The 23,929-nt window shown below is 37.6% G+C and overlaps 1 protein-coding gene across 1 annotated transcript; it reads left to right on the forward strand.

Moving 5' to 3' along the window:
* Positions 1-11,033: 11,033 nt before the first annotated feature.
* LOC108983466 (G-type lectin S-receptor-like serine/threonine-protein kinase At4g27290) lies at positions 11,034-22,343 on the forward strand. Its single transcript, XM_018955101.2, has 7 exons — positions 11,034-12,729; positions 13,780-13,914; positions 20,771-20,928; positions 21,070-21,280; positions 21,387-21,624; positions 21,708-21,858; positions 21,981-22,343. Exons 1-7 carry the CDS (start codon positions 11,454-11,456, stop codon positions 22,287-22,289), a joined length of 2,478 nt encoding a protein of 825 aa, XP_018810646.1. The 5' UTR covers positions 11,034-11,453; the 3' UTR covers positions 22,290-22,343.
* The last annotated feature ends 1,586 nt before the right edge of the window (positions 22,344-23,929 follow it).

Consider the following 23,929-nt stretch of genomic DNA (forward strand, 5'->3'; position numbering starts at 1 on the left):
GGAGGTTAGGAGGTGGTAGAATTTGGACGTAGTTTGATAGAGTGTTAGTCAACATTGAGTTTTCAAGGTCGTTTACAGATGGGAGGATGGAATATTGATCTAGAACATCGTCGAACCATTGCTTGGTGATAATTGAGATGTTTTGTGAGCAACAAAGGGGTCCTCGAGCTTTCCTGTTCCAGCGCATGTGGTGTACTCATTCAAGTTTTATGGAAGTGGTTCGTGATTGTTGGGTGCAGGAAGTAACTGGATGTGCGATTGTGAGGATGAGTTTGAAGCTGAAAAAATTAAAATAGGAGTTGAGAAAGTGGAATGTGGAAGTATTTGGCAGGATTGAGCTAGAGCTTAAAGCTATTGAAGAGGACCTGATTACTATAGAACATAATGTGATTGACAATTTTTCATAAGAAGCGGAGGCCGAGTTATTGTTATATAAGCAAAAACATCTTCAAATTTTGCATCGCCAAGAAATTATGGGATGTCAAAAATCAAGGATTGAATGGCTTAAGGAAGGTGCTTCAAATGTGGCGTTCTTTCATGCGTCGTTAAAGTGTAAGAGGAAGAATAAAACTATTGATCATATGCGACTTGAAGATGGTCGAATTCTTAACACAGTGGATGATGTCCATAGTGGCGCGGTGAATTATTTCCATGATTTACTTCCAATGTCTATGGTCTCTAAGGATGCGGAAGTCATGAGTTTATTATCTCCCTCTATTTCAGATGAGGAAAATTTATTTTTGTGTAGGGTTCCTGTGATGGAGGAAGTTAAGGAGACTCTTTGGTTGATTCCTCAAGATAGCAGCCCAAGTCCTGATGGTTTTTGGGCAAGTTTTTTTCAGCATGCTTAGGATATTATTAAAGAAGATCTGTTGAACATGGCTATTGAATTCTTTTATGGAATGCCGCTATCTACTTTTTTTGGCGCTACAAATATTGTGTTGATAGCGAAAGTTGATGCTCCAGATACTTTTGCGCAATTTCGGCCCATAAGTTTGTGCTCAATGGTGTGTAAGGTGTTGACAAAAATAATGGTTAGCAAGTTGGCACCGTTAATGGGGAAATTAATTTTTGAAGAGCAATCGGCATTTCTTAAAGGGCGTAGCATTTTCAATAATATTGTCATTGCACAAGAATTGGTTCATGGCATTAATCGGCGAGCTCGGGGGGAAAAATATCATGATCAAGATTGACATGGCTAAAGCTTATGATCGGATTAATTAGAAGTTTTTTTATGGAAGTTATGAGGCATTTGGGTTTTTCGACGAAATGGAGGGATCTTATTTTCAATTGTATTTCTTCGCCTATGTGTTCTACAATGCTGAATGGGATGGTTAAAAGTTTTTTCAAACCTTCTCGAGGACTTCGACAGGGCAATCCCTTATCACCATACCTTTTTATTTTATCTAAAGAGATACTTTCTCATATGATTCGAGAAAAGTTTAACAAAGGTATTAAGCCATTCAACCATTGGGGGGGGGGGGTGTGGCAATGATTAGTCACTTGTTTTATGCAGATGACCTTTTTCTTTTTTCTAACGATAGAAAGAGATCAATTTGGCAAATGGCCTTCTTCTTTTTGTGAGTTAGGCTTCGTTTTTTCATAAACAGAGATGACGAAAGTGGCGGAAGAATACAAGTTTGTGATTGTTATAAAATTCATGCATGTTCGGCCTTTTATTGATGTGATTAGACTGAACATGGTGAAAAAGTGGGGTTTGGTAGAGATTCTGATGATCATCTTTATAGATGATTTTCATGTTATAATTCAGATGAAGAATGAACGTGATTTTGTGCATGAATGGGCTCGTGAAGAAAGAGTCATGGAAGGAAACACTTTTCGATTATTCAAATGGACAAAGGACTTTGATTTACATAAAGAATCTCCATTGGCTCCTCAATGGATTTTCTTACCAGGATTGCCTATGCATCTTTATCGTCGTGATTGTCTTCAAATTTTTGCAACACGTTTTAGTCGTTATCTCGAGACGGATAATGCGACTTTGAGCCGGTCGGGAGTTGTGGGTGCAATAATTTTTGTGGAGGTAGATTTGAATGTGGAACCAGTGAAAGGATTTCCGATTGTAGTTTCACCTACTAAATTTATTTGACAAGAGGAAATATATGAAAAACTGAGTTTTTATTGTATGAAATGCTACCGACAAGGACATATGGTTGTGGTCTATAGGGTTGGGGAGAGGCGCAAGGAGGATGGGAAGCCGAAAGATAAAAGAGTGTGGCAGCCAAAAATTATTAAAACTATGGGTAGTTCTTCGGGGACCAAAGACGACAAGGAGATGGAAGCAAATGTTAAATTATCGAATAGTAGATTGCAGGTCACACGAGAGGATATGAATGCAAATGTGGTGCAAGTAGAAAATATTGATGAAGCGCCTAATATTATAACTGAAAGGACGACATTGAACATTGAGGGTGAGTCTGCGAAATTTAATCAGTCTGGGAAGGTGTCGAGTATTATAATGAATGTAAAGATGCCAAAGAACCCTCTACAGGACTCAGAGAAAAAATCAAAAAATCAAAATGTTGTTAGTGATGAAGAATGTGAGGAGGTTTGGTGTGATAAAGAAAATGAAGTGGTGCCGAAGATTGTGCAAATGCAATAAAAGGAATTTTATGACGTGGCATGGACCCTGGTTGTTGAGACGGCGAATTTGAATTCTGATAACAGATTGCAAGGGGAATTAGCTATGGGATATTCTTCAGAGCGTGAAGAATGAGAAATAACAGGATTAAGGGGTAAAGAGAAGGCCTACGATTTTGAAGGAGCTGATCAATCGGATACGAAAAAATTAAAAATTACATTAGACAAGTCGATGAGGAAGTCCCAACTGGTTCACACCCGATCACAAAAGCTAAACTTATGATTAGAAATATATTTTATTGGAATGTTAGAGGGTTGGGGAGTTTGAAGAGGAGATTAAAGTCGTTAATTATCAAAAAAGATATTAATATTTGTGCGATTGCAGAACCTTTTGTTAGTAATAACCGTATGGTTGCTACCAGTTCTTATTTGAATCTTAATTATTTTTGTTCTGATGAGTCAACGAGTGGCAAGTTGTGGATTTTTTGGAAAGAGTTGAATGGGTTTCAGATGGTGTTTTGTACTTCTCAAAAGATATCAGGATGGCTGTCTTCGACGAATCAAAGGTTACTTATGGGAATAATTGGAAGGTTGCTTCTGCGAATCAATGTTCCTACACGGAAAAAAAAGGTTTATGTGAAGAATTGGAGAATCGACAGTTGAATAATGTGCCTTGGATGGTGATGGGCAATTTCAATGCTATTCGCATAGACTCTGAAAGAATTGGTGGTCATCCTCGACCATTAATTTCTATGTTAGAGTTTAATGATTGTTTAGATAAATCCTGTTTGTTCGATCTTCAAAGTAGTGGGCGTACTATGTCATGGTGTAGTGGCCATTTTGGGGTAAACAGAAGTTGGGCAAAGCTAGATAGAGTGGCCATCAACAACACCTTCTCCGATCAGTTTACTTCGGCTTACTTAGTCTATTTGAAGTGAAAAACCTCGAATCATTGTCCTATGGTGATTCATCTGGAGAGGCCTTTTTCATTATATGGTCAGGTTCCTTTCCGTTTTCAAAATATGTGGTGCTTACATGATACTTTTTTAGATTGTGAACAGAAAGCTTGGGATAGACATGATGTCAGTTCAAGATTGCATAAACTGGCTACAAGACTCAAGAGAACTAAGATTGCATTACGAGCATGGAATAAAAACATTTTTGGCAGGATTGATGAGAACTTAAAAACTCTTGAGGAGAGGCAGGAAATTTTAGAAAACTAGTTGTAGTTGGGATATTCTGAAGATGTGGAAACAGATTATCTTGTGACTAAATTGGAGATTGCCACCTGGGAAAAGAGACAGACAGTCTGGTTGAGACAAATTGCTAAAAAGAAGTGGTTGATGGAGGGAGATCAGAACACTATGTTTTTTCATTCTGTGATTAATTAAATGCATAAAAAGGCACATCTTTCCCAGATGGTTTTATCAAATGGTACAACATTTGATAATGCTGAGTCTGTCCATTTGGGTCTTGCATAGTATTTCCAAGACTTCCTTTCCACGTCGTGTGAAGTGGTGCAAGCTGACTTATCCAGCTTGATTGATCCTGTTATTTCGGAAGCTGATAATAATATGTTGTGTGTTGAGCCAACAAAGATAGAAGTGAAAGAATCAATTTTTTCAATTCCTCAGCAAAGCAGTCTGGGGCCAGACAGGTTTGGGTCAAGTTTCTACATAAAGTGTTGGGAGATCATTAAAGATGACGTTAATGAAGCTGCTAGAGATTGTTTCAGGGGCGGCCCTTTAATCAAGTTCTTTACGTCATCCTTTATTGTTTTTATCCCGAAAGTGCCTGATCCTTCCAGTTTTGATAAATTCTGGCCTATTAGTTTGTGTTCAATGACCTATAAGATTTTTTCAAAAATTATTGTGTTTCGATTGACTCGGATTATTCATAAGTTGGTATCCCATAAACAAGGTGTTTTTGTTTCGGGACATAGAATTTTTGAAAACATCACGATTGCCCAAGAGATGGTACACTCCCTCCACAGGAGAATTTTGGGTGGTAATGTCATGTTAAAAATAGATATGGCTAAGACTTATGACAGGGTTGACTGGAGTTTTTGTCTAGGAGATTTTAAAGTCCTTCGGCTTCTCTAATAATTTTTGTAAATTGATTGGTGAATGTATTAAGTCGCCATGGTTTTCTGTGATGATGAATGAGACTTTTAAAGATTTGTTTCAATCTACTCAGAGGCTTCGACAAGGGGATTCTTTATCTCCTTATTTATTTATTACTATGGTAGAGGTGTTAAAAAGGCTGCTTAGGAAAAATTTTGAAAATGGTTAGATTGGAAGATTTACTCACCCGGTGGGGGCTCCTTTAGTCTTTCATTTGTTGTATGCTGATGATCTGTTGATTTTTTCTAATGGGGGAAAAAGTATATTAAGAGACTTGTTAAGATTCTTACCACTTATGAAAGGTGGTCAGGTCAAAAGATTAGTCGTGAGAAATCAGTGATTTTCCCCTCTAAATTTATAAATCCAACTCGGAAGCATGATTTGTTGAGAGTTACGGGATTTAAGGAAGGACAATTCTCTGTGATTTATTTGGGTGTGCCACTTATTATAGGTAGACTGACTTCTCGCATATTTGAGCCACTAGTTGAGAAAATAAGGAAAAAAGTGGTGGGCTGGAAATTCCAGTTGCTGTCTCAAGGTGGTCGTTTAAATTTAATGTGACATGTGCTATCTAGTTTACCTCTACATATCCTCTCAGTGATCAATGTTCCAAAGGTGACTCTTGATTGGATAAACTCTATATTTCCTTTGGGGCAAAGTGGAGGGAAGAAGGAAATTGCACTAGCGATCATGGTCTAAAATTTGCAAACCTTCTAATGAAGGAGTTTGGGGCTGAAGGATTTACATGAGGTTTAGAAGTCTCGACACATGAATTTTGCCTATCGACTACTGACTACTGAAGGTTTGTGGGCAAATTTTTTTAAATCAAAATATTTAAAGGATGGTCACCCTTTTTCCTATATCTCGAAGGCTACGAATTCAAGAATGTGGAGATCGATAATGAAACATGTTCCGAAAGTAATGGAAAATGTACATATTTTGTTTCGAAATGGAAATTCTTTTTTTTTTTTTTGGTTTGATAGATGGCTAGCTTTCGGCCCTTTATCAGCCAGAATTACAGACATTACTAATAAGCAAATTTGTATCAGAGATTGTTAGATGAATCAGGCATGGAATGTTGAACTCTTGAAGGAGTTAGAGGGAGAAGCGATTATGGAAGAAATCGTGCAGACTAAAATTCGTGGGCGTAATGGGTTGGATATTTGTGTGTGGAAACCAACTTCGGATGGAAAATTTACCACTGCTACTACTTGGGAAGTAACTCGGGAAAAAGGGGATCAATTGCCTTGGCATGATTGGTTTTGGAACAAAAGTTTGCCAAAAAAAGTCTCCATGTGCAATTGGAGAACTTGGTTCCATAGTCTGGCTGTAGATGAGAGGGTTCAAAATAAAGGTATTTCTCTTGCGTCAATGTGTGATTGTTGTATGCCGCAAGCTTGGGAGAGCATTGATCATGTTTTAGCTATGGGTAAGATAGCTTCTCTGGTTTGGAAATTTGCACGTCGACTTTTAAAGGTGCCGTGTTTGATGTTTAATACCTGGAAAGCAAGAATATCGACTTGGATGATTTGTGCAAAAAAGTCTTCTTTTGTGGGTAATCTCATTGGTATGCTACTTTGCATTATCACTTGGTGTTTATGGAATAGAAGATGTAAAGTACGTATGAAGTTCTGAAAATTAGTGTGATGCAAGTGTGGACTTCAGTGAAAATGTGGCTCAATAAGATGGCGGGTGAATTGAAAGTGCATAGGCAACTTAATGAGCAGGATCTTTAATTGTTAAAAGAGTTAAATTTGGAGATGCTGAAACTTGTTGCTCGGACATGTCTCCTAATGAAATGGTCAAAGCTGCTGTCGGGATGGATGAAACTTAATTACGATGGGAGTAGTTGTAATAACCTAGGGTCTTTGGAAGGTGGGGGTATCTTGTGGGATATGGATGAAAATTTCAAAGCAGCCTTCTCAACTCATTTTGGTGTTGGTACTAATAATGGAGCTGAATTGAGAGCTATGTTGGAAGGGATTCGGCTTTGTAAAAGACTATCTTTTTTCAATGTAATTATTGAAAGTGATTCCAAGTTGGTTGTGGACTGGTTCCGGACAGGTAAATGCACTCTATGGTATTTATGAGACTATTGGAATGAGTTTATTTCTAAAATGCAAGGAATTGATATCCGTGTTTTACATTAATTCAGAGAAAGGAATCAAGCGACTATTTTTTGGCTAAACAAAGTGAGTTAGGAAGTAATGTTATTTATGAAGATCTCCAGCATTTGCCAAGGTTTTTAAAGGGAGTTATTCGAATCGACAGGGCAGGGCTACCTTCTATACTTACCTAAGTTTCTTTTTTCTGTTTTTTCTTTAGGCTTGTTTAGATGGTTTTTATTCTAGGCTCGTTAGAGTTTGTTGTTGCTTTTGGTTTTGTGTTTTGGCTTTGTTTGTTTTGTCTTTGGGAGGTTTTTTTTATTTCCTATTTGTAAACTTCCAGATTTTTGGTTTGTAACCATAATATTCATCCGTCATAAGTGAGTGCAAATTAATAAACTTGAGACGGGGCCACTATTAGACATGTGGCTACCGACTCTTCTTAAAAAAAGAAAAAAAATCAGCAGATTATGAACATGATGCATTCCTATGAAGCTATCTCAGGTCAGCTTGTAAGTCCTACCAAATCCTCTATTTTCTTTTCAAATAATTTTCCTCTTAGTAGGAAAGTTGAGGTGCTTCAGGCTATAGGATTTGTGGAGGGGAAAGTGGCCTTGTAATTATCTTAGAGTCACATTACATTTGGGGCGGCTTACAGTTCGGTTTTTTGAACCTTTGCTTCTCAAAGTGTAGAAAAAACTAGCGGGATGGAAGAGTAAAACTTTGTCCTTCGAGGGAAAAATAACTCTTATCAAATATGTTCTAAGGAGAATGCCCATTCATATATTATTTGTGCTAAATCTACCTAAGGGTGTCTATAAAGCTTTGATTTCCATTTTCTCTAATTTTCTTTGGGGTGCTGGGGAGGATTCATAGAAAAAAAAATGGGTAGCTTGGTGTAGAATTTGCTTGCCGGTGGAAGAGGGTGGTTTGGGCATTCGGAATCTCTCAGAAGTACAATCCTCTTTATTTATGAAATTTGCTTGGAAATTACTTATGGGGAGTTCCTTATGGGCTGAATTTTTTAGAAAAAAATATGTTGGGGACACCCATCTGGCTTCAGTCTTGTGTAACCAGCGGGGTACTAGATTCTGGAAGGGTATTATGCTTGTGTTTCCTTTGTTGATTAGTAACTCAAAATATTTGGTTCATTGTGAGGAGATAAATTTTTGGTATGACAATTGGTTGGACGATGGACCTTTGGCTCAATCTATAGAGGTGAGGGGCCATCCTTCTTTGAAAGTAAATTCAATCCTTGCTAATAGTACTTGGGATGAACGTAGGTTATGTGAATTGTTCCAGCCACGATTGTTACTAAAATCGTTTCATCACAAGTGAAGTTGAGAGCTGGTAGGGACATTCTCATCTGGCTGCCGAAATCTGATGTGATTTTTAGCCCTAAATCGGCATGAGAGATTATTCGTAGGAAAGGAAATATTTGTCCATGGAGGAAGTGGCTTTGGCATAAGCATGTTCCTAAAAATATGTCTTTCGTTTGTTGGAGAGCCCGGAATGAAGCATTACATGTGGATGAATTGATTAAGAAACTCGGTATTCCAATAGTTTCCAAATGTAATTGTTGTTTTCCTCCTCAGAATGAAACTATTGATCATGTGTTGTGTGAAGGAGAGGTGGCGCGTAAAGTGTGGGATTATTTTGCTGATATCTTTGCTATTAGGCTTCCTCAATTCGTACTTGGCTGGGAGTGGTGAATGTCTTGTGGCTTCGGGCATCCCAATCATCTCAAGCTGGTTTGTGTAGAGGCATTATTCCCATTTTAATTACTTGGGCTCTTAGGCGTTCAAGAGCGGCACATAGAGGATGTGGCCTTGAATTGGGGGGTTGTGGTTCGGATTGTGAAATGTTTCTTATTGAATATCTCTTCAAGTTTTCAGCGATTTTCAAGGTTGTCTAGTAGAGATGAAAGCATTTTGAAGGAGCTTAACTATCCTTTTATTCCTCTTACCGATAAGCCTCCCAAAGCAATAGCTTGGTCCCAGCCAAGGAGTGGATGGTTCAAACTTAATCTTGATGGTGGTTCGAACGATAACCCGAGACCTTCTGGTGGTGGCGGGATTTGGCAGGATTTGCGCACTCCTATGGTGTCTTGACTAATTCAGTTGCAAAGGGACATGCTTTGTTGGATAGCCTAAGAATGGCACAGCAGCTTGATAGTAGAAACCTATTAGTTGAGTCGGATTCAAAAGTAGTTGTGGGATGGATCACATCTAGTGCTTGCAATCACTAGTATATGTGGGACTTTTGACAATTTCTATTCCAGTTTCTAAACTACCGCGTTTATCACATATATAGAAAAGTCAAGTCAATATAGTAGCTGATTTTTTAGTAAAGGAATGTGCTAAAAGTAAGATCAAGGATTTTGCCGCCTTAATGAGAGTTTTTTTAGTCCTAGCATCTTTTTACGACATTGGTATTGAACGGTTGCAAGGACTTTTGCGAACGGACTATTTGCACTTGCCTTATTTACGTAGATAAGTCCTAGCATCTTGATTGCTTGTATATGGTTATTCATTCGCCTTAATGAGAGTTTTTTTAGTAAAGGTTTTTATTTAATATATATATTGGGCAGTCTGACTAGATAGTATTTGTCTCCACTTGTGCTTTCATGTACCGACTAAAAACTCTCAGAATATTTCACTATTATTTATTATTTTATTATTATTTTTTATCTATTTTTTATTACTATTCACTACTATTCAATATTCTATTATCATTTTTCATTCATTTTTTATTATTATTTACATAATATTTGAGATCACCTCACTACCAAAATGTAATCTTAGTTGATGTTCCCGTGATTTAAACGATTTAGAATACCTATAAAAATGTAAAACAGAAAGTTGTTTGTTAGAAACGATTTAGAATACCTATAAAAATGTAAAACAGAAAGTTGTTTGTTAGAAGTATGTCAACACCATTAAGTATTTGACAAGTGTACATCATATTTTAAAATTAAGAAAATATTAAAAAAAAATTCTATCACATACAGTTATTTTTGCGTACACCTTACTCACTTCATTGATGTGATTGATCAAATGAATTATTTTATATTAAAAAAGTGACACATCCAATCACATTAGCGGAGTGTATAAAGAGTATATAAAAGTGACTGCATATAGAATTTTTGTTAAAAAAAATCATTTGGAAATAAAAACAAAATAACTTCAATTTAAAATGAGAATTATTTTTAACTACGAGAAATTATATTTACAGTCATAGAGTGTGCAAGCGTCGCGTACTCATTTTAAAAAGAGTGATGCTAGAGCCACCGCTGGCTCTGGCATGTATTTTTCTATGTGTTTTTTTTACAATTATTTTTATATAGATATTTTTAACAATTTTAAATATTTAAAAAAAATAAATAAATTTATAATATTATTAAAAAACACTTTCTTAATCATGAAGTAAAAAAATTATTAAAAAATACTTCCTTAATCACGGAGTAAAATAAAAAAATATTTTTTTTTACTTCATAATTAATGAAGTATTTTTTAATAATATTATAATTTTTTTTATTTATTTTTAATATTTAAAATTATTAAAAATATCTATATAAAATTAATTGTAAAAAAACACATAAAAAAACACATGATAGAGCTAGCAGTGACTCCCAGCGGTGGCTCTATCATTTTCCTTTTAAAAATGTGAGTAAATATGATATCCACATAAAAATAATAATTTTTTAATAACAATTTTTTTTTTTTAAAAAAGAGTGATTGTATGTTACTTGCACAATCATGATTTTATAGATTTAATTTTGTTTCTATGCTTTTTTTATTATTATTTTACAAAATATGGTGCACATTCATCAAATATTTATTAGCGCTGACTCATGTTTTTAACAGTTGAGTGACAGAATAGTGATAGAATGATTAGTTTAATCAAGTTGAAAATATAAGAAGTAAAAAATTGTTTAATTAAAATTTAAGGACAAATTTTAATTTCTCTGTACAAAATAAATCAAACAAAATTAATTTGAGCAAAGTTGAAAGTATAAGGATTAATTTAACTAAGTTAAAAATATAAATATGGACAAGCTACAAAGGACCATTTTTATGTTAATAAAAAAAAAATCTCAAAAGAATAAAGTTATGAGACAGAAAATCAATCTTGGGAATGTACCTATAATTGACAAATTATCGCTTCTAGAAGGTAGGAGATAGGAAGATGAACATTATGTGAACGAACACCCGAGTCAAAACTGGTTGCGGGACCTGGCGAGAGATGGTGAGGGAGGGTGAGGCGAGAGAGGGAGTGTTGGCGCGGGGGGAGAGTTGATTCAGGATTTGCGAGAGAGAGAAATGAGTTTCGGGAGAACAGATGAATTTAGAATTGGACCGGAGGCTGAACATGAACTGGTTTGTCAGATGGATTTTCGTGTGGAGTGTAAAAAGTAGACCGAACTATGAATAGAGTTTTCCATAATTTTCCTCTTTACTATGACAAATTGACTATGGGATGAGCATTATGCCCAATTTGCTAACCGGTCTTCGTTTGTCTTTGACTTTCCGAGCTCTAGAATGAGAACGCGCAGAACCCAAAGCCGGCTCGTGCACTATGGTTATTCTCTTCAGAGAAGTTCTCCATTTTCCCATGATTAAAAATGGGTTTTTTGCTGTTTCTCTCATGGTGGTGCTTCTGCATATTTTCAGCCTCTCACCCTTCAACAGCAGCAACAGTTTCGGACAGCTTGACGAAGAATCAGGTGCTTAAAGATGGCCAAACCCTGGTCTCCTCTGGGCAGCGCTTTGAGCTTGGGTTCTTTAGCCCGGGCAGTTCTAGACATAGGTACTTGGGCATTTGGTACAAGAATATCACTATCACCGTGGTCTGGGTCGGCAACAGAAATAACTCAATAACTGACCTATCAGGATCACTGTCAATGGGCTCAAATGGATTCTCACTTTTGGCTAATAAATCAGAGACCATTTGGTCTGTGAATTCCACCAGGGTGCTAGAGAGCCCCATTTTGCAGCTCTTGGACAATGGAAATCTTGTTTTGAGAGAGGAAAACAATCATGATCCAGAGGGGTATGTCTGGCAAAGTTTTGATAACATAACCGACACCTTGTTGCCAGGTATGAAGCTAGGTTGGAACCTGAAAACCGGCCTGTACCGGAATATGACATCATGGTTGTCCGCGGATGATCCATCTGCCGGAGACTATAGTTTCAGCCTAGACTCACCTGAGACACCTCAGCTTGTGCTCAGCAAAGGGACCCAGAAGCAGTACAGGTGGGGTCCTTGGGATGGAGTCAGGTTCAGTGGCAGCAATGAGCTGAGGTCCAACCCTGTCTTCGTACCCATGTTCAATTCAAGCCGTGATGAAGTTTATTACACATTCGAGGTTGTAGATCAGGCGTCGCTTTTGTCAAGGTTTGTGGTGACTCAAGACGGCTTGATTCAGTACCTAACATGGGGTAAAAGTAACAATGAGTGGGTGGCCGTGGTGAACCTTCAGAGGGACAGTTGTGATAGGTATGGGACGTGTGGGCCCTATGGGAATTGTTACAATGATGGCCCTAGCTGTAAATGCTTGAAAGGTTTTACGCCAAAGTCGCCGGAAGACTGGTCGAGGATTGATTGGTCAGGTGGCTGTGTGAGGAACTGGGACTTGGAATGTGAAAATGGAGATGGGTTTGTCAAGTATGGAGGAAAGAAGTTACCTGATCATTCACATTTGGCGGCTAGTAGGAATTTGAGCCTTGAGGAATGCGAGGCCGAGTGTTCAAGGAATTGCTCGTGTATGGCTTTTACTCTAATAGATATCCATGGAAATGGGGGAGACTGTGTGATGTGGTTTGCTGATTTGGTTGATATGAGAAACTTTCCCAGTGGTGGGGATGATCTCTATATACGAATGGCAAAAAAGGAATTAGGTATGTAACTTTCATAAAAGATATTTTGTGATAGTTTCTTGCAGTAGAATAGTTCACATATGCATACGGATCAACCTGCAAAGATCAGGTTTTAGGGACAAAATTAAGGTGAAGATCACTTTTCTTACCCACAAACTTCAACTAAACGGACCTTATTTTGACGTTTCAATATCAATTTGTCCCCTCCATCCGAAACAGTGTTAATTCGAAGGGAGGGGCAAATTGAAGTTATTACTTTTAATACATGGAGGTGGAGTTTGTCTGGTTGAAGTTTGAGAGGGTAGGTGACACGGAGGTGATAGTTCATAGAGGAAAAGATATAATTTATTCCTCAAAATAACAATCAAAGTTGTGATATCAGGATATGGTCTTCATGGCTATTGACATTCTCTTGAAGTTGTGTATAAAATTAGCGGATGCATTGCTTTTAATCATCTTATTTCATCATTCTTTTTTCCCAGAGAATCTGCATGGCACATTGTAAAAGTCTTTTTGCTCTGATGAACTAGATAGTGGGATAACGAGAGACTGGTCCCTGAGACTTTATAATGAAGGGCCAACATTGGCTTAACCAGACTGTTTTCAATCCAGCCTTTTCTTTTATTGCAGGGGTGTTTGGCTCCTTAGTATTTGCCTCAATTTTTGTGTGCGTGTCTTTTATATGGAAGGTTGTACATCTAAAGCCACAAAATGCGGTACCTTGTGCTAGTCTGCTATGCTAGCTTAAGTTTTGGGAATGAGTAGTGATAGGCTTACTGCCTAATCACAATTTATACAACTAAGCCTAATCACAATTTATACAACTTTAAATATAATAGTATTTTTTATTATATGTAAACCCATCAAATGAAAAATAAAAGTCAAAATAAAGTTTAGAATAATATTATTTTATTACTTAGTTGTAAACAAGTTGTTATAAAGTAGTAATTCTATCATTTCTCTTGAAAATATGGCCCAAGTCGGTTAAAACTTCAAGCAATTTTGATGCTGCTGACAATGTGTTCGTCATTTTGCAAAATGCTTTACTCTGTCAACTTCTTTGGTGTCCAGAGTCAATTGCTGATGCTAAGAGGAATAAACGAGTTAAGATGATTATCATCATTGTCATATGCGCAATTACTGGGATGCTTCTATTTGGTGGCATTGGCTGGTGTACTTTTCGAATGATAAGAGCAAAGAGAAGAGGTAAAACAGCAGCTAATAAACTGTCATGGTATTGTCATTTTTGTGGAAGTGGTTGATAAAATATCACAAATTTTGACCCTACTTGATCACTAAGATGTTAAGATCTTTTTTCTCTTGGCAGATAGATGTTCAGATATTGATTGAAGTTCTTTGTTTGCTTACTTTTGCTCCTATCTTAATACATTGCCACTGTATATGTATGCATACGAGGAGTCTTTGGTTCACACAAGTAATTTTGAGTGGAACACACTTAATAATATAAAGAAGCAACTTTTATTTGGATGCCCCTTGTTCCTAACAAAATGTGTGTATGGCACCTTAACCATAGAATAATTTTGTTAAAGAGAATTATGAAGTTTACATGTGATGGTTTTTATAATAGAGTTAGACCTCAATCTGTTGTCTTCAAATGAATAACTTGTCGGGAAAATGTCAATTTAGAATTCCTTGCATGTTTTTCCGTATATGTTCAATCAACTCACAGTATTGGCTTGAGTAATGTCTCAAATGTTTTGAGCTTATCTATAGTAATTTCTATTTGATAATCAGGTTTGTCACTGCAGACTTCCCCTGCTTCTACCAGATGTTTTGTTGCACTGTACTGAAAGGGAATGCAGTAATTTATTATTATTATTATTGTCGAAAATCATATTTTGCAACCATGAATGACCATTCTTTTTCTCAGTTTGTACCCGACCTATCAAAACTTATAATTAACACACTAAACTACCAAATATGGGAAATTTGTACTGCTAGTTAAGATCTGGTATCAAGGCCCAACTTAAGGGCTTCAAGTTCTTGCCCAAACTTGAGGGCATAAAGTGGGAGAGGAGAGAAGCATAAAGTGGACCCTACAACATTTATTGCTAATTTAATTCCGTCCAAAATGTTTATGTGGGCAACAATAAATGTTGTAGGACCCACTTTATATGTCACTCTCTCCCACTACAAACCTCAAAAATTTTGAGGCGATTCTGAGGCGACTTTTGGGTTTATTTTGGTTATTTCGTTTTTTCCGGACTTACCTTGTTTGGTAGGTTTACGACTGTTTGCGAGGCTTGGATGAGTGGCGGCCATGGCTCTGCCGTTGGATCCACCCTCGGAGGGGTTCTCTTCGGAGGATGCGGGCAAGAAAACGTATGTTCAAGCAACGGCGAATTCTTTGGAATCGTCTACTTTTCGTTTGCCTATGAGATACCCGGTTGACGTTGATGGTGAACCAGGATTCGTGTTTGCAGAGGTGGAGATGGCTAAGGCTGCTGATGACTTCAAGTTTGCTCTTGTACTGAAATTCATGCGTACATGGCCGTCCATTGATGTGATCAGGAACGCTGTTATTAAATCATGGGGCCTCTTAGAAGTTCCTGTTGTTAGTTTCATGGATGATCACCATGTCCTCCTTCAGATGAGGAATAAACATGACTCTATGCATAGATGGGCACTTGAAGGGCGTATGATTGGTGGGTATTCTTTCCGTTTGTTCAGATGGACGAAAGAATTTGATTTGATGAAAGAATCGCCTATTGCACCGCAATGGATTTTCCTCCCAGGTCTGCCGATGCACTTGTATCGGAAGGATTGTTTACAAATTTTGGCGACGAGATTTGGACAGTATTTAGGCATTGACAACGCTACTCTGAATAAAACTCGTGCGTCTGGGGCCAGAATCTGTGTAGAAGTTGATTTATCGGCAGACCCAGTTCAAGGCTTTCCTATTTGTTGTTTCAGCTAATAGAAAGATCTGGCAAGTGGCTAAGTATGAGAAACATGGATTCTATTGCCTGAAGTGTCATAGACAAGGGCATACATCAATGGTGTGTCGTGTAGGTTCGAGGAGGAATGAGGGGGACCAGGTTGTGGGGAAGCTTAAACAGAGCCGTCGTATTTGGTAGGAGAAACAAAAAAAGATTTCCCTTGACAAGGTGAAGGTGACAGACAGTGGGGTGGAGAAGGGGGACATGGTGACGGTGACGGATGATAGGGGAGATAAGGGGAAGAATATTGTGGGCGATGATAGAGAACAGGACCCTATATGTAGTCAGACTCTAACAGATGTCCGAGTTGAGGTGGCGGAGGTTGGGATGATGAATCCTTTGTTGGTGGATGTAAATGTAGAAAAGGAAGAGGACTGTGAAGAGATTGAGTGTGAAACGAATATTATAACTGAGAATGGAAGTCCTGTTCCAGTGAATATGGAAAGGGAAGTAATTCAGGGGAGACCAATAGTTAGTAATGAGGTTCTGGTGGTTGACGACGTGTTTGTTCATACAGACTTCGAGAGTAGCCAAAGGGGTGCAGTTACTGAAATATTGGAGTGGGAATGTGGACGTGGGAAAGAGAAGGCCATCACATATGTTTCGGATGAAGAGGAGGGACAGATTCCAAACCCGGCTAGAGAAAAGGCCTATGATTCAGAGCCAGAGCATTTTGGTAAAGACTCTCAACAGGAGGATAAATTGCAGTGTAGTGTGCGAAAATCACAGCTAGTGTCAACTCGCTCATCAAAACTGAACCTATGATTGAAACTTTCTTGGTCTGGAATGTCAGAGGTTTGAGACGTTCTAGAAGGAGGATAAAAAGCTAGTGAGGAAAAAAAAAGTTGCGGTTGTAGCGGTCCTAGAGCCATTTCAGGAGGAGACAAATATTTCTAAACTGGCTCTTTTTTTGGTCTACCAAATTTTTGTAGTAATGCAGTCGTTGGTGGCAAAGTCTGGGTGCTATGGAAGGACGGTTATGATTTTGTGGGTTCCAGCTTCACGGATCAATCACTTTCTGGTTGGTTATGTGTGGCTAATATGAGAATGTTGGTTACGTTTGTTTATGCAAAATGTCTTCAGGCAAATCGTAGGGGGCTATGGCATGAATTAAATGATATTCATACGGAGGAATACCCGTGGGTGGTGATTTGAGATTTTAATGTTATTCGGTCTGATGTTGAACGGCTTGGAGGCAATCCCAAGTCTTTATCGTCTATGACGGATTTTAATGAATGTTTAGATTCTTGTGGCCTTATGGAAATTTGATTTCAAGGTTGCTCAATGACGTGGTGCAATGGGTAGGAGGGTTGGTCTCGGAAGTGGGCTTGGTTGGACAGGGCGGTGATGAATATCGCTTTTGCTAATGTGTACGGGTCTTCCTATGTGGAATACTTGCCTCGGAAAACTTCTGATCATAGTCCTATGGTACTTTTCTTTGATGTGCCGAGAGTTTCCTATGGTCCCTCGCCGTTTAAATTTTAGAACATGTGGTGTTCTCATTCTACTTTCCTGCCATGTGTGGAAGCCATATGGAAACAACCGGAGCCTCAGACTGGTTTAGTTAGACTGGCTGCTAAGCTTAAAAAAGTGAAGGTGGCTTTACGTTCTTGGAATATCCAAGTATTTGGTCGGGTGGAACAAAATATTAAATCTCTCGAAGAGAAGTTGGAAGTCCTGGAACATCATCTTGGCCCAAGAGATGGTTCATTCACTTCATAGGAAAAATCATGGAGAGAATATTATTATGAAGATTGATATGGCTAAAACTTATGATCGAGTACACTGGGATTTCCTCTTAGATGTTCTGCAGGGATTTGGCTTTGACGAAAAGTTTTGCCTGTTAATTGCGCAATGTGTGAAGTCTCCTTGGTTTTCTGTGATGATGAACGGGACGTACAAAGGTTTTTTCAAGCCCTCTAGGGGGTTGCGACAAGGTGATCCTCTTTCTTCGTATTTGTTTATTCTTATGGAGGAAGTTCTATCGAGATTACTCAAGCAAAATTTTGAAGATGGAAGCATTGGAAAATTTTATCATCCGGTAGGCGCGCCTTTGATTTCTCACCTATTTTATGCGGATGATCTCCTTGTTTTTGTTAACGGGGATTCTCGATCGGTTAAAAAGTTGATTAAAATCTTTGATCTGTATGAGAAATGGTCTGGCCAAATTATTAATGAACGGAAATTGGCTCTTTTTCTTTCTAAGTATATCAGTCTTGCACGACGTCGTAGTCTTCTAAGAGTATCGGGTTTTACGGAAGGATCGTTTCCGACTTATTATCTGGGAGTGTCGTTGATATCTGGTCGTCTCACAGCGAGTTCGCTAGAACCCTTAGTGCAGAAAATTCGTGATAAGGTAGCTGGGTGGAAAGTTAAATTACTGTCACAAGGTGGGCGATTTATTTTGCTAAAACATGTACTATCCTGCATGGCTACACATCTCTTATTTGTGCTCAATGTGCCTAAGGTGACTTTGAAGAGGTTAAACTCCATCTTATCCTCTTTCTTTTGGGGTGATGCTAATGGCTATGTTAAGAGAAAATGGGTTTCTTGGTCCAAAGTATGCAGACCAACGTTGGAGGGAGGTTTGGGGCTTCGGGACTTCAAGGAGGTCCGACGTTCACTACACATGAAATTTGCATGGCGTCTCGTGGCAGTGGATAATCTGTGGACCCGTTTCTTCAAGGCTAAGTATGCTAGGAGTGGGCATTTATTGCTTGCTAAAAATACAGTTTCTTGTTCTTGGTTTTGGAAGTCTGTTATGTCTGTTTTGCCAGATGTGTGTGATAATATAATATGGAAAGTTAGAACTGGTAAGCTTTCTTTCTGGTTTGATCGATGGATGGATAATGGTCCTCTGTGTTTAAGAGTACCAGAAGTATCAAACCCTTTGATTCAAATTCGAGAGTGCTGGGTTGACAATTCTTGGGATGTTGAGCTTCTTGAAAACTTGGTGGGTGCAGGCATTATGGGAGAAATAGTGTCCTCGTTTGCTGCTGGGAAAGAGGGGAAGGATATTATTGTGTGGAAGCCTTCCACGGATGGCTGTTTTTCGTCGGCCAGTGCTTGGGATTTGATCCGAGTAAAATCGGATCAAGACTCTTCTCTGAAGTGGATTTGGAATAGTGTTACGGAAGAAGATTTCGGTGTGTATGTGGAAGGCTAGATTTCGGTGTTTACCAGTGGATACACGGGTCTAGTCTTGTGGGATTTCCATGGCATCCCGATGTGATTGTTGTGTTGATAGGAAGGTTGAATCGCTTGATCATGTATTCTCAGGGGAGGTTGCATCTCAGCTGTGGCAAAAAGCAGCAAGGGAAGTGGGAATTTCGGTTTTGACACCGAGAACTTGGTGGGGATGTGTTTCCCAGTGGTTTGCGCTGGCAAAGAGGAACTCACAGAGAGTATGCTCCTTGGCATTTTGCCTTGTCTTATTACCTGGAAGTTATGGCATAGACAATGCCGTGTGCTCATGGAGGGTTGTGTGGTGGCAGTTGATAGTGTCTGGTGGTCTCTAAAATATTGGCTGAAAATTCTGTCCAGTACTTATGCAAAGGTGGGCTCCCTTTCTGCTTTGGATGAACGAATTATACAACGGTTAGATTTACCTTTGCAACCCATTAATCACAGAATTTCTAGAGCTGTTTCTTGGAATAAGCCAGCGTCGGGTTGTGTAAAACTAAATGTTGATGGTAGTTGTAGAGGAAATCCAGGAACCTGTGGTGGAGGAGGGGTGATTCGGGATAGTGTGGGTACTGTTTTGGGGGGGTTTTCAGCTTGTTTTGGTCAGGGGACTAATAATGAGGCTGAACTTAGAGCCCTTAAAGAGGGGGTGGCTTTATGTAAATCGCTGGGTTATCTTCGTTGGAGATTGAGTGTGACTCAAAAATTGTGGTGGATTGGGTCCTTGCTGGGAGTTGTTCAGTATGGTACCTTTGGGATTTCTGGGAGGAAGTTTGTCAGGAATTACAGGGTGTTAGTTTCTCAATTCGGCATCAATTTCGGGAAGTTAACCAAGTTGCGGATTTTTTGGCACGTCAAGGCGAGGAAGGGGTGACTTGTTGTTTTGAGGGAGAGGCTTCAATGCCCTAGTCAATTGAGGGGCATCATTCGTTTGGATAAATTAGGCTTGCCTTATCTTTGCCGTCAAGCCGTTTGGGTTTGTTGTTCTCTGGTTTTGATTTCATTATTGGTTGTTTAGATTTTAATTATGTTTCTTGGTGTTTATTGGATGGCTTGATTGTTACCACGGTTTTCCTCCGCCATAAGTTAGGGTGTTTTTAATAAATTGGGAGGAGGTCACTCTTGTACATGTGACCTCTTCTCTTGATTAAAAAAAAAAAAATCACTCTCTCCCACTCCAGGCCCTCAAGTTCGGGCAAGAACTTAAGGGGATCTGATTATTATAATCAACAAAAAAGAGGACTTGTGGCACAGTTATAAGGGTCAACTATGAAGTAAGAGTGCAAACTGCCAAACTTGGAAGTTTAGGATGTCAATTGCTAGTTTTGATAGCACTGTGCTGAAAGAGAAATGCTGTTATTTATTGTGGAGAATCGTTCTTTGCAGCCATGAGCGACAATCCTTTTCTGAATTTTTGGACTTTGTACAATTGGTTAAGACCTAACCACTATAATCAACGAAAAAGAGGACATGTGGCACCATTATAAGGGTCAACTCTTAAGTAATGGTGTAAATTGTCAAATTTGGTAGTTTAGGATGTCAATTGCCAGTTTTGATAGTTTAAGGAGAAAATTGAAAAAATAGTGGTAGCTCGGGAGTCAAAAATGTAATTTCCCTTTATTGTTATTATTTTATAAAAACCTGGCTTTCACCAATGATTGTTATTATTCAAGATCGACCATTCTTTCACCAATAATTGTTTTGTGTAAAGCCAGGTTTGAGAATTTGTTGTCAAATTTTGTATCTGCTGTTAAATTATCTGAATTTTAGCCATTTAGCGTAATTCTGGAACTCTGAGTTGGAAGTGTTCGCATCCTTATTTATTTTGCATATATTTATGGTCGGATTGCTCGAGTATGCTACAACAAGAAGTGTAATAAATTTATCTTCCTTCGGCTGATCAATTTGTATTGTAACAGGAGAAAGCTTAAACAATCCCTATAGAGATTTCATAGAAGAAACTCAGGAGGAAGACCTTGAGCTGCCTCTTTTTAGTCTAGAGACTCTATCAACTGCTACCAACGAGTTCTCTTTTAGAAATAAGATTGGACAGGGCGGCTTTGGGCCTGTCTACAAGGTAATTTCATCATGAGAGTACTGAAACTATTATAATGTAGAAACAAAATGAACTGGACATATCAAATTTGGGAGAATGAAGCTATGTATTTCCTTTTATCTCATAGGTTTGCTAAGTTTTGACATGACATGCTCATAATAGGGTTTGCTACCAAACAGACAAGAAATTGCAGTGAAGAGGCTCTCTCAGGATTCAGGACAAGGTCTTAGAGAGTTTAAGAACGAAGTTATCTTGATTGCAAAACTTCAACACCGGAATCTTGTTAAGTTTTTAGGATGCTGCATTCATGAAGAAGAAAGGATGCTAATCTATGAGTACCTTCCGAACAAAAGCTTGGACTCCTTTATCTTTGGTTCGAGCATCTTGCACTCGATATGTTTCATCCTACTTAATGGAGTGCAGATTTTGTTTATATGCATGCTGCTCAATAAATGACAGTTAATACATGCTTCTTCCAGATCCAACTAGAAGGAAATTACTGGCCTGGAACAAGCGCTTTCACATTATTTTGGGAATCGCACGAGGACTGCTTTATCTTCACCAAGACTCCAGGCTAAGAATCATCCATAGGGATCTCAAAGCAAGCAACATATTACTAGATAGTGAGATGAACCCCAAGATCTCAGACTTTGGAATAGCAAGAATTTTTGGAGCAGAACAGACCCAGGAAAGGACCAAGAGAGTAATTGGGACATAGTATGTTTCCTAAAGAATATTCTGAAAATGCATTCTACTGTCTTACAAATAATGCTGAAACTCTTGTACGTATTTGTATGCAGCGGCTACATGTCACCAGAGTATGCAATGAGCGGACACTTTTCAGTGAAATCCGATGTCTTTAGCTTTGGCGTGTTAGTGTTGGAGACGATAAGCGGGAAGAAAAACTGGGGATTCTGGCACCCTGACCATGACCTCAACCTGCTTGGACATGTAAGAATACAAAACCAAGTTATTTCCTTCCATGTTCTCTAGGTAAATAAGTTGTTGCATATTTCATTGGTATGGACTTCAGGTTTCTACTTTGACAAATTCAGTTATTAAAATTGCTACAGGCATGGAAATTGTGGAATGAAGGGATTCCATTGGAACTGGTGGATGCAGTGATGGAGGAGCCATACTCTGTAAATGAAGTTGTCAGATGCATACAAGTTGGTCTTTTGTGCGTACAGAAACGTGTGGAAGACAGGCCAACGATGTCGTCTGTGTTGCTAATGTTGGCAAATGAGAATGCAATTGTGCCTCAACCCAAAGAACCTGGTTTTTGTATTGAAGGTTCCTCTAAGGGAATGGATACATCATCGAGCGGAAAAAATCCTCATACAGCTAATGAGCTGACTGTCACAATGTTAGATGGACGATAGAACAAGCGGATTTCAACCTTTTTCAGAAAAAAATAAAATAAAATAAAATAAAAATGACCAAGTTTTGTTTACAATATTTTAGAAAGATCCGTTAGTTTGTATATATTGAACACTTGATCTCCACAAAGGAATTAATTTTTTTTGTATTTTTGGTAAAATTTTCAACGATTTAATAAAATATATTGGTGTCACAGTGTGTTTATAATATATATGTTTAAATTGTTTGACAATTTCAGTTTTATTTTTACTTTTGAGTAATATTATTTATCATCTCTACACTACACACCAACATGTGATTTGTCATTTTTATCTTTCTATTTAAACATACATATTTACACATCAATATGTGTGTTTAAATAGAAGGGTTAAAATGACAAATTACATGTTGGTGTATGGTGTAGGGAATGATAAGTAGAATTTTTCTTTTGCTTATTATGGACATGGTTTCCATTTTGGTGAGAAGGCACAGGCAATTGTAGACAAGAAAGAATGTCTTTAAAAAAGAAAAATAAAAAATATATTTGTATATGTGAATTATGTAACTGTCGCGTAATCGTTTTAAAAAAAGTGAATAAAATATTAGCCTTACATGAAAAATTAATTTTTTTAATAATAGATCTCATTTTTTTCAAAGTAATTATGCAGTGTTTATATACTTTACAGTTGTATGTAAAATTATTCTTAAAAAAATAAAAAATAAAGCTAAATGATATTTGCAATCTAAGTAGTGCAAGACTTGCATTTTCTATAAAACAAAATAGACAAGAATTTTATAAAAATAAATTTATAAACAGATGTCTTAATATGAGATCTTAGATTATTAAAAAAAATATTATAAAAAAAATTTTAATATTTAATTATATTAATTTATAAATTTGGCATAAATTTACACTTATAAAAGGCGGATGATGGTCTTTGACTCGGCCATCATGTACCTGTATAAACGGCCCCCAACGTCCATACAGATGGCAGATGAAGAAAATATGGGCACGCGGTGTCCTCCCTCTTTACTCTTTAATTTCTACGCTCTCTCTCTCTCAACCACGTTGGCCTCAAACTTGAGGTTCAGAATCTTGAACCGGTCCCATCCGTCCATTTCCTCCACCCCCACTTTCTCTCAAATAAATCAAGCCGTCGTTTTCTGGACACCTGTCAGATGACCACGGTGCCGCTTCTCCTCCTCGTCATAGGTCAGTCTCTTTCCTTATCCTTTATTTACAATTTAGTTTATTAAAATCAATCCTCCGGAAAGCTTGTTTCCAATATAAAAAGCAACAGCATGTTCCACGCCTAAATAAAAGTATCATCCACCGTTAAAAGTAGGTTCGTTATTAAAATAATAATAATAACTTTTTATATGAATTTTATTTTTTTAAAATAACTACGTTACGTTTCTATATTTTAAGATTATAAATATTTTTTAATTTAAATTTTATAAATATAATTTTATCATTTCAATGACATGAATGATATGCATATCTGATTATATAATAGAATAACTCAACAAATATATATTTATTTAAATCAAGTTAGATACATATATATAAAATTATATTTATAGTCTTAGATCACGCATTTCTTTTAAATAAATAAATAAATAAATATAAGATCTATAAAGTCATAATTGTATTTAATATTAC

This window comes from Juglans regia, chromosome 4, assembly GCF_001411555.2.
Source record: "Juglans regia cultivar Chandler chromosome 4, Walnut 2.0, whole genome shotgun sequence".
Taxonomy (NCBI): domain Eukaryota; kingdom Viridiplantae; phylum Streptophyta; class Magnoliopsida; order Fagales; family Juglandaceae; genus Juglans; species Juglans regia.

Excerpts from the sequence above, each read along its gene's own strand:
- LOC108983466 (XM_018955101.2), top strand. The coding sequence starts at position 11,454 with ATGGGTTTTTTGCTGTTTCTCTCATGGTGGTGCTTCTGCATATTTTCA. Across the intron at positions 20,929-21,069 it reads GCTTTGGGCCTGTCTACAAG|GGTTTGCTACCAAACAGACA; the intron begins GTAATTTCATCA and ends TGCTCATAATAG. Across the intron at positions 21,281-21,386 it reads CTTGGACTCCTTTATCTTTG|ATCCAACTAGAAGGAAATTA; the intron begins GTTCGAGCATCT and ends TGCTTCTTCCAG.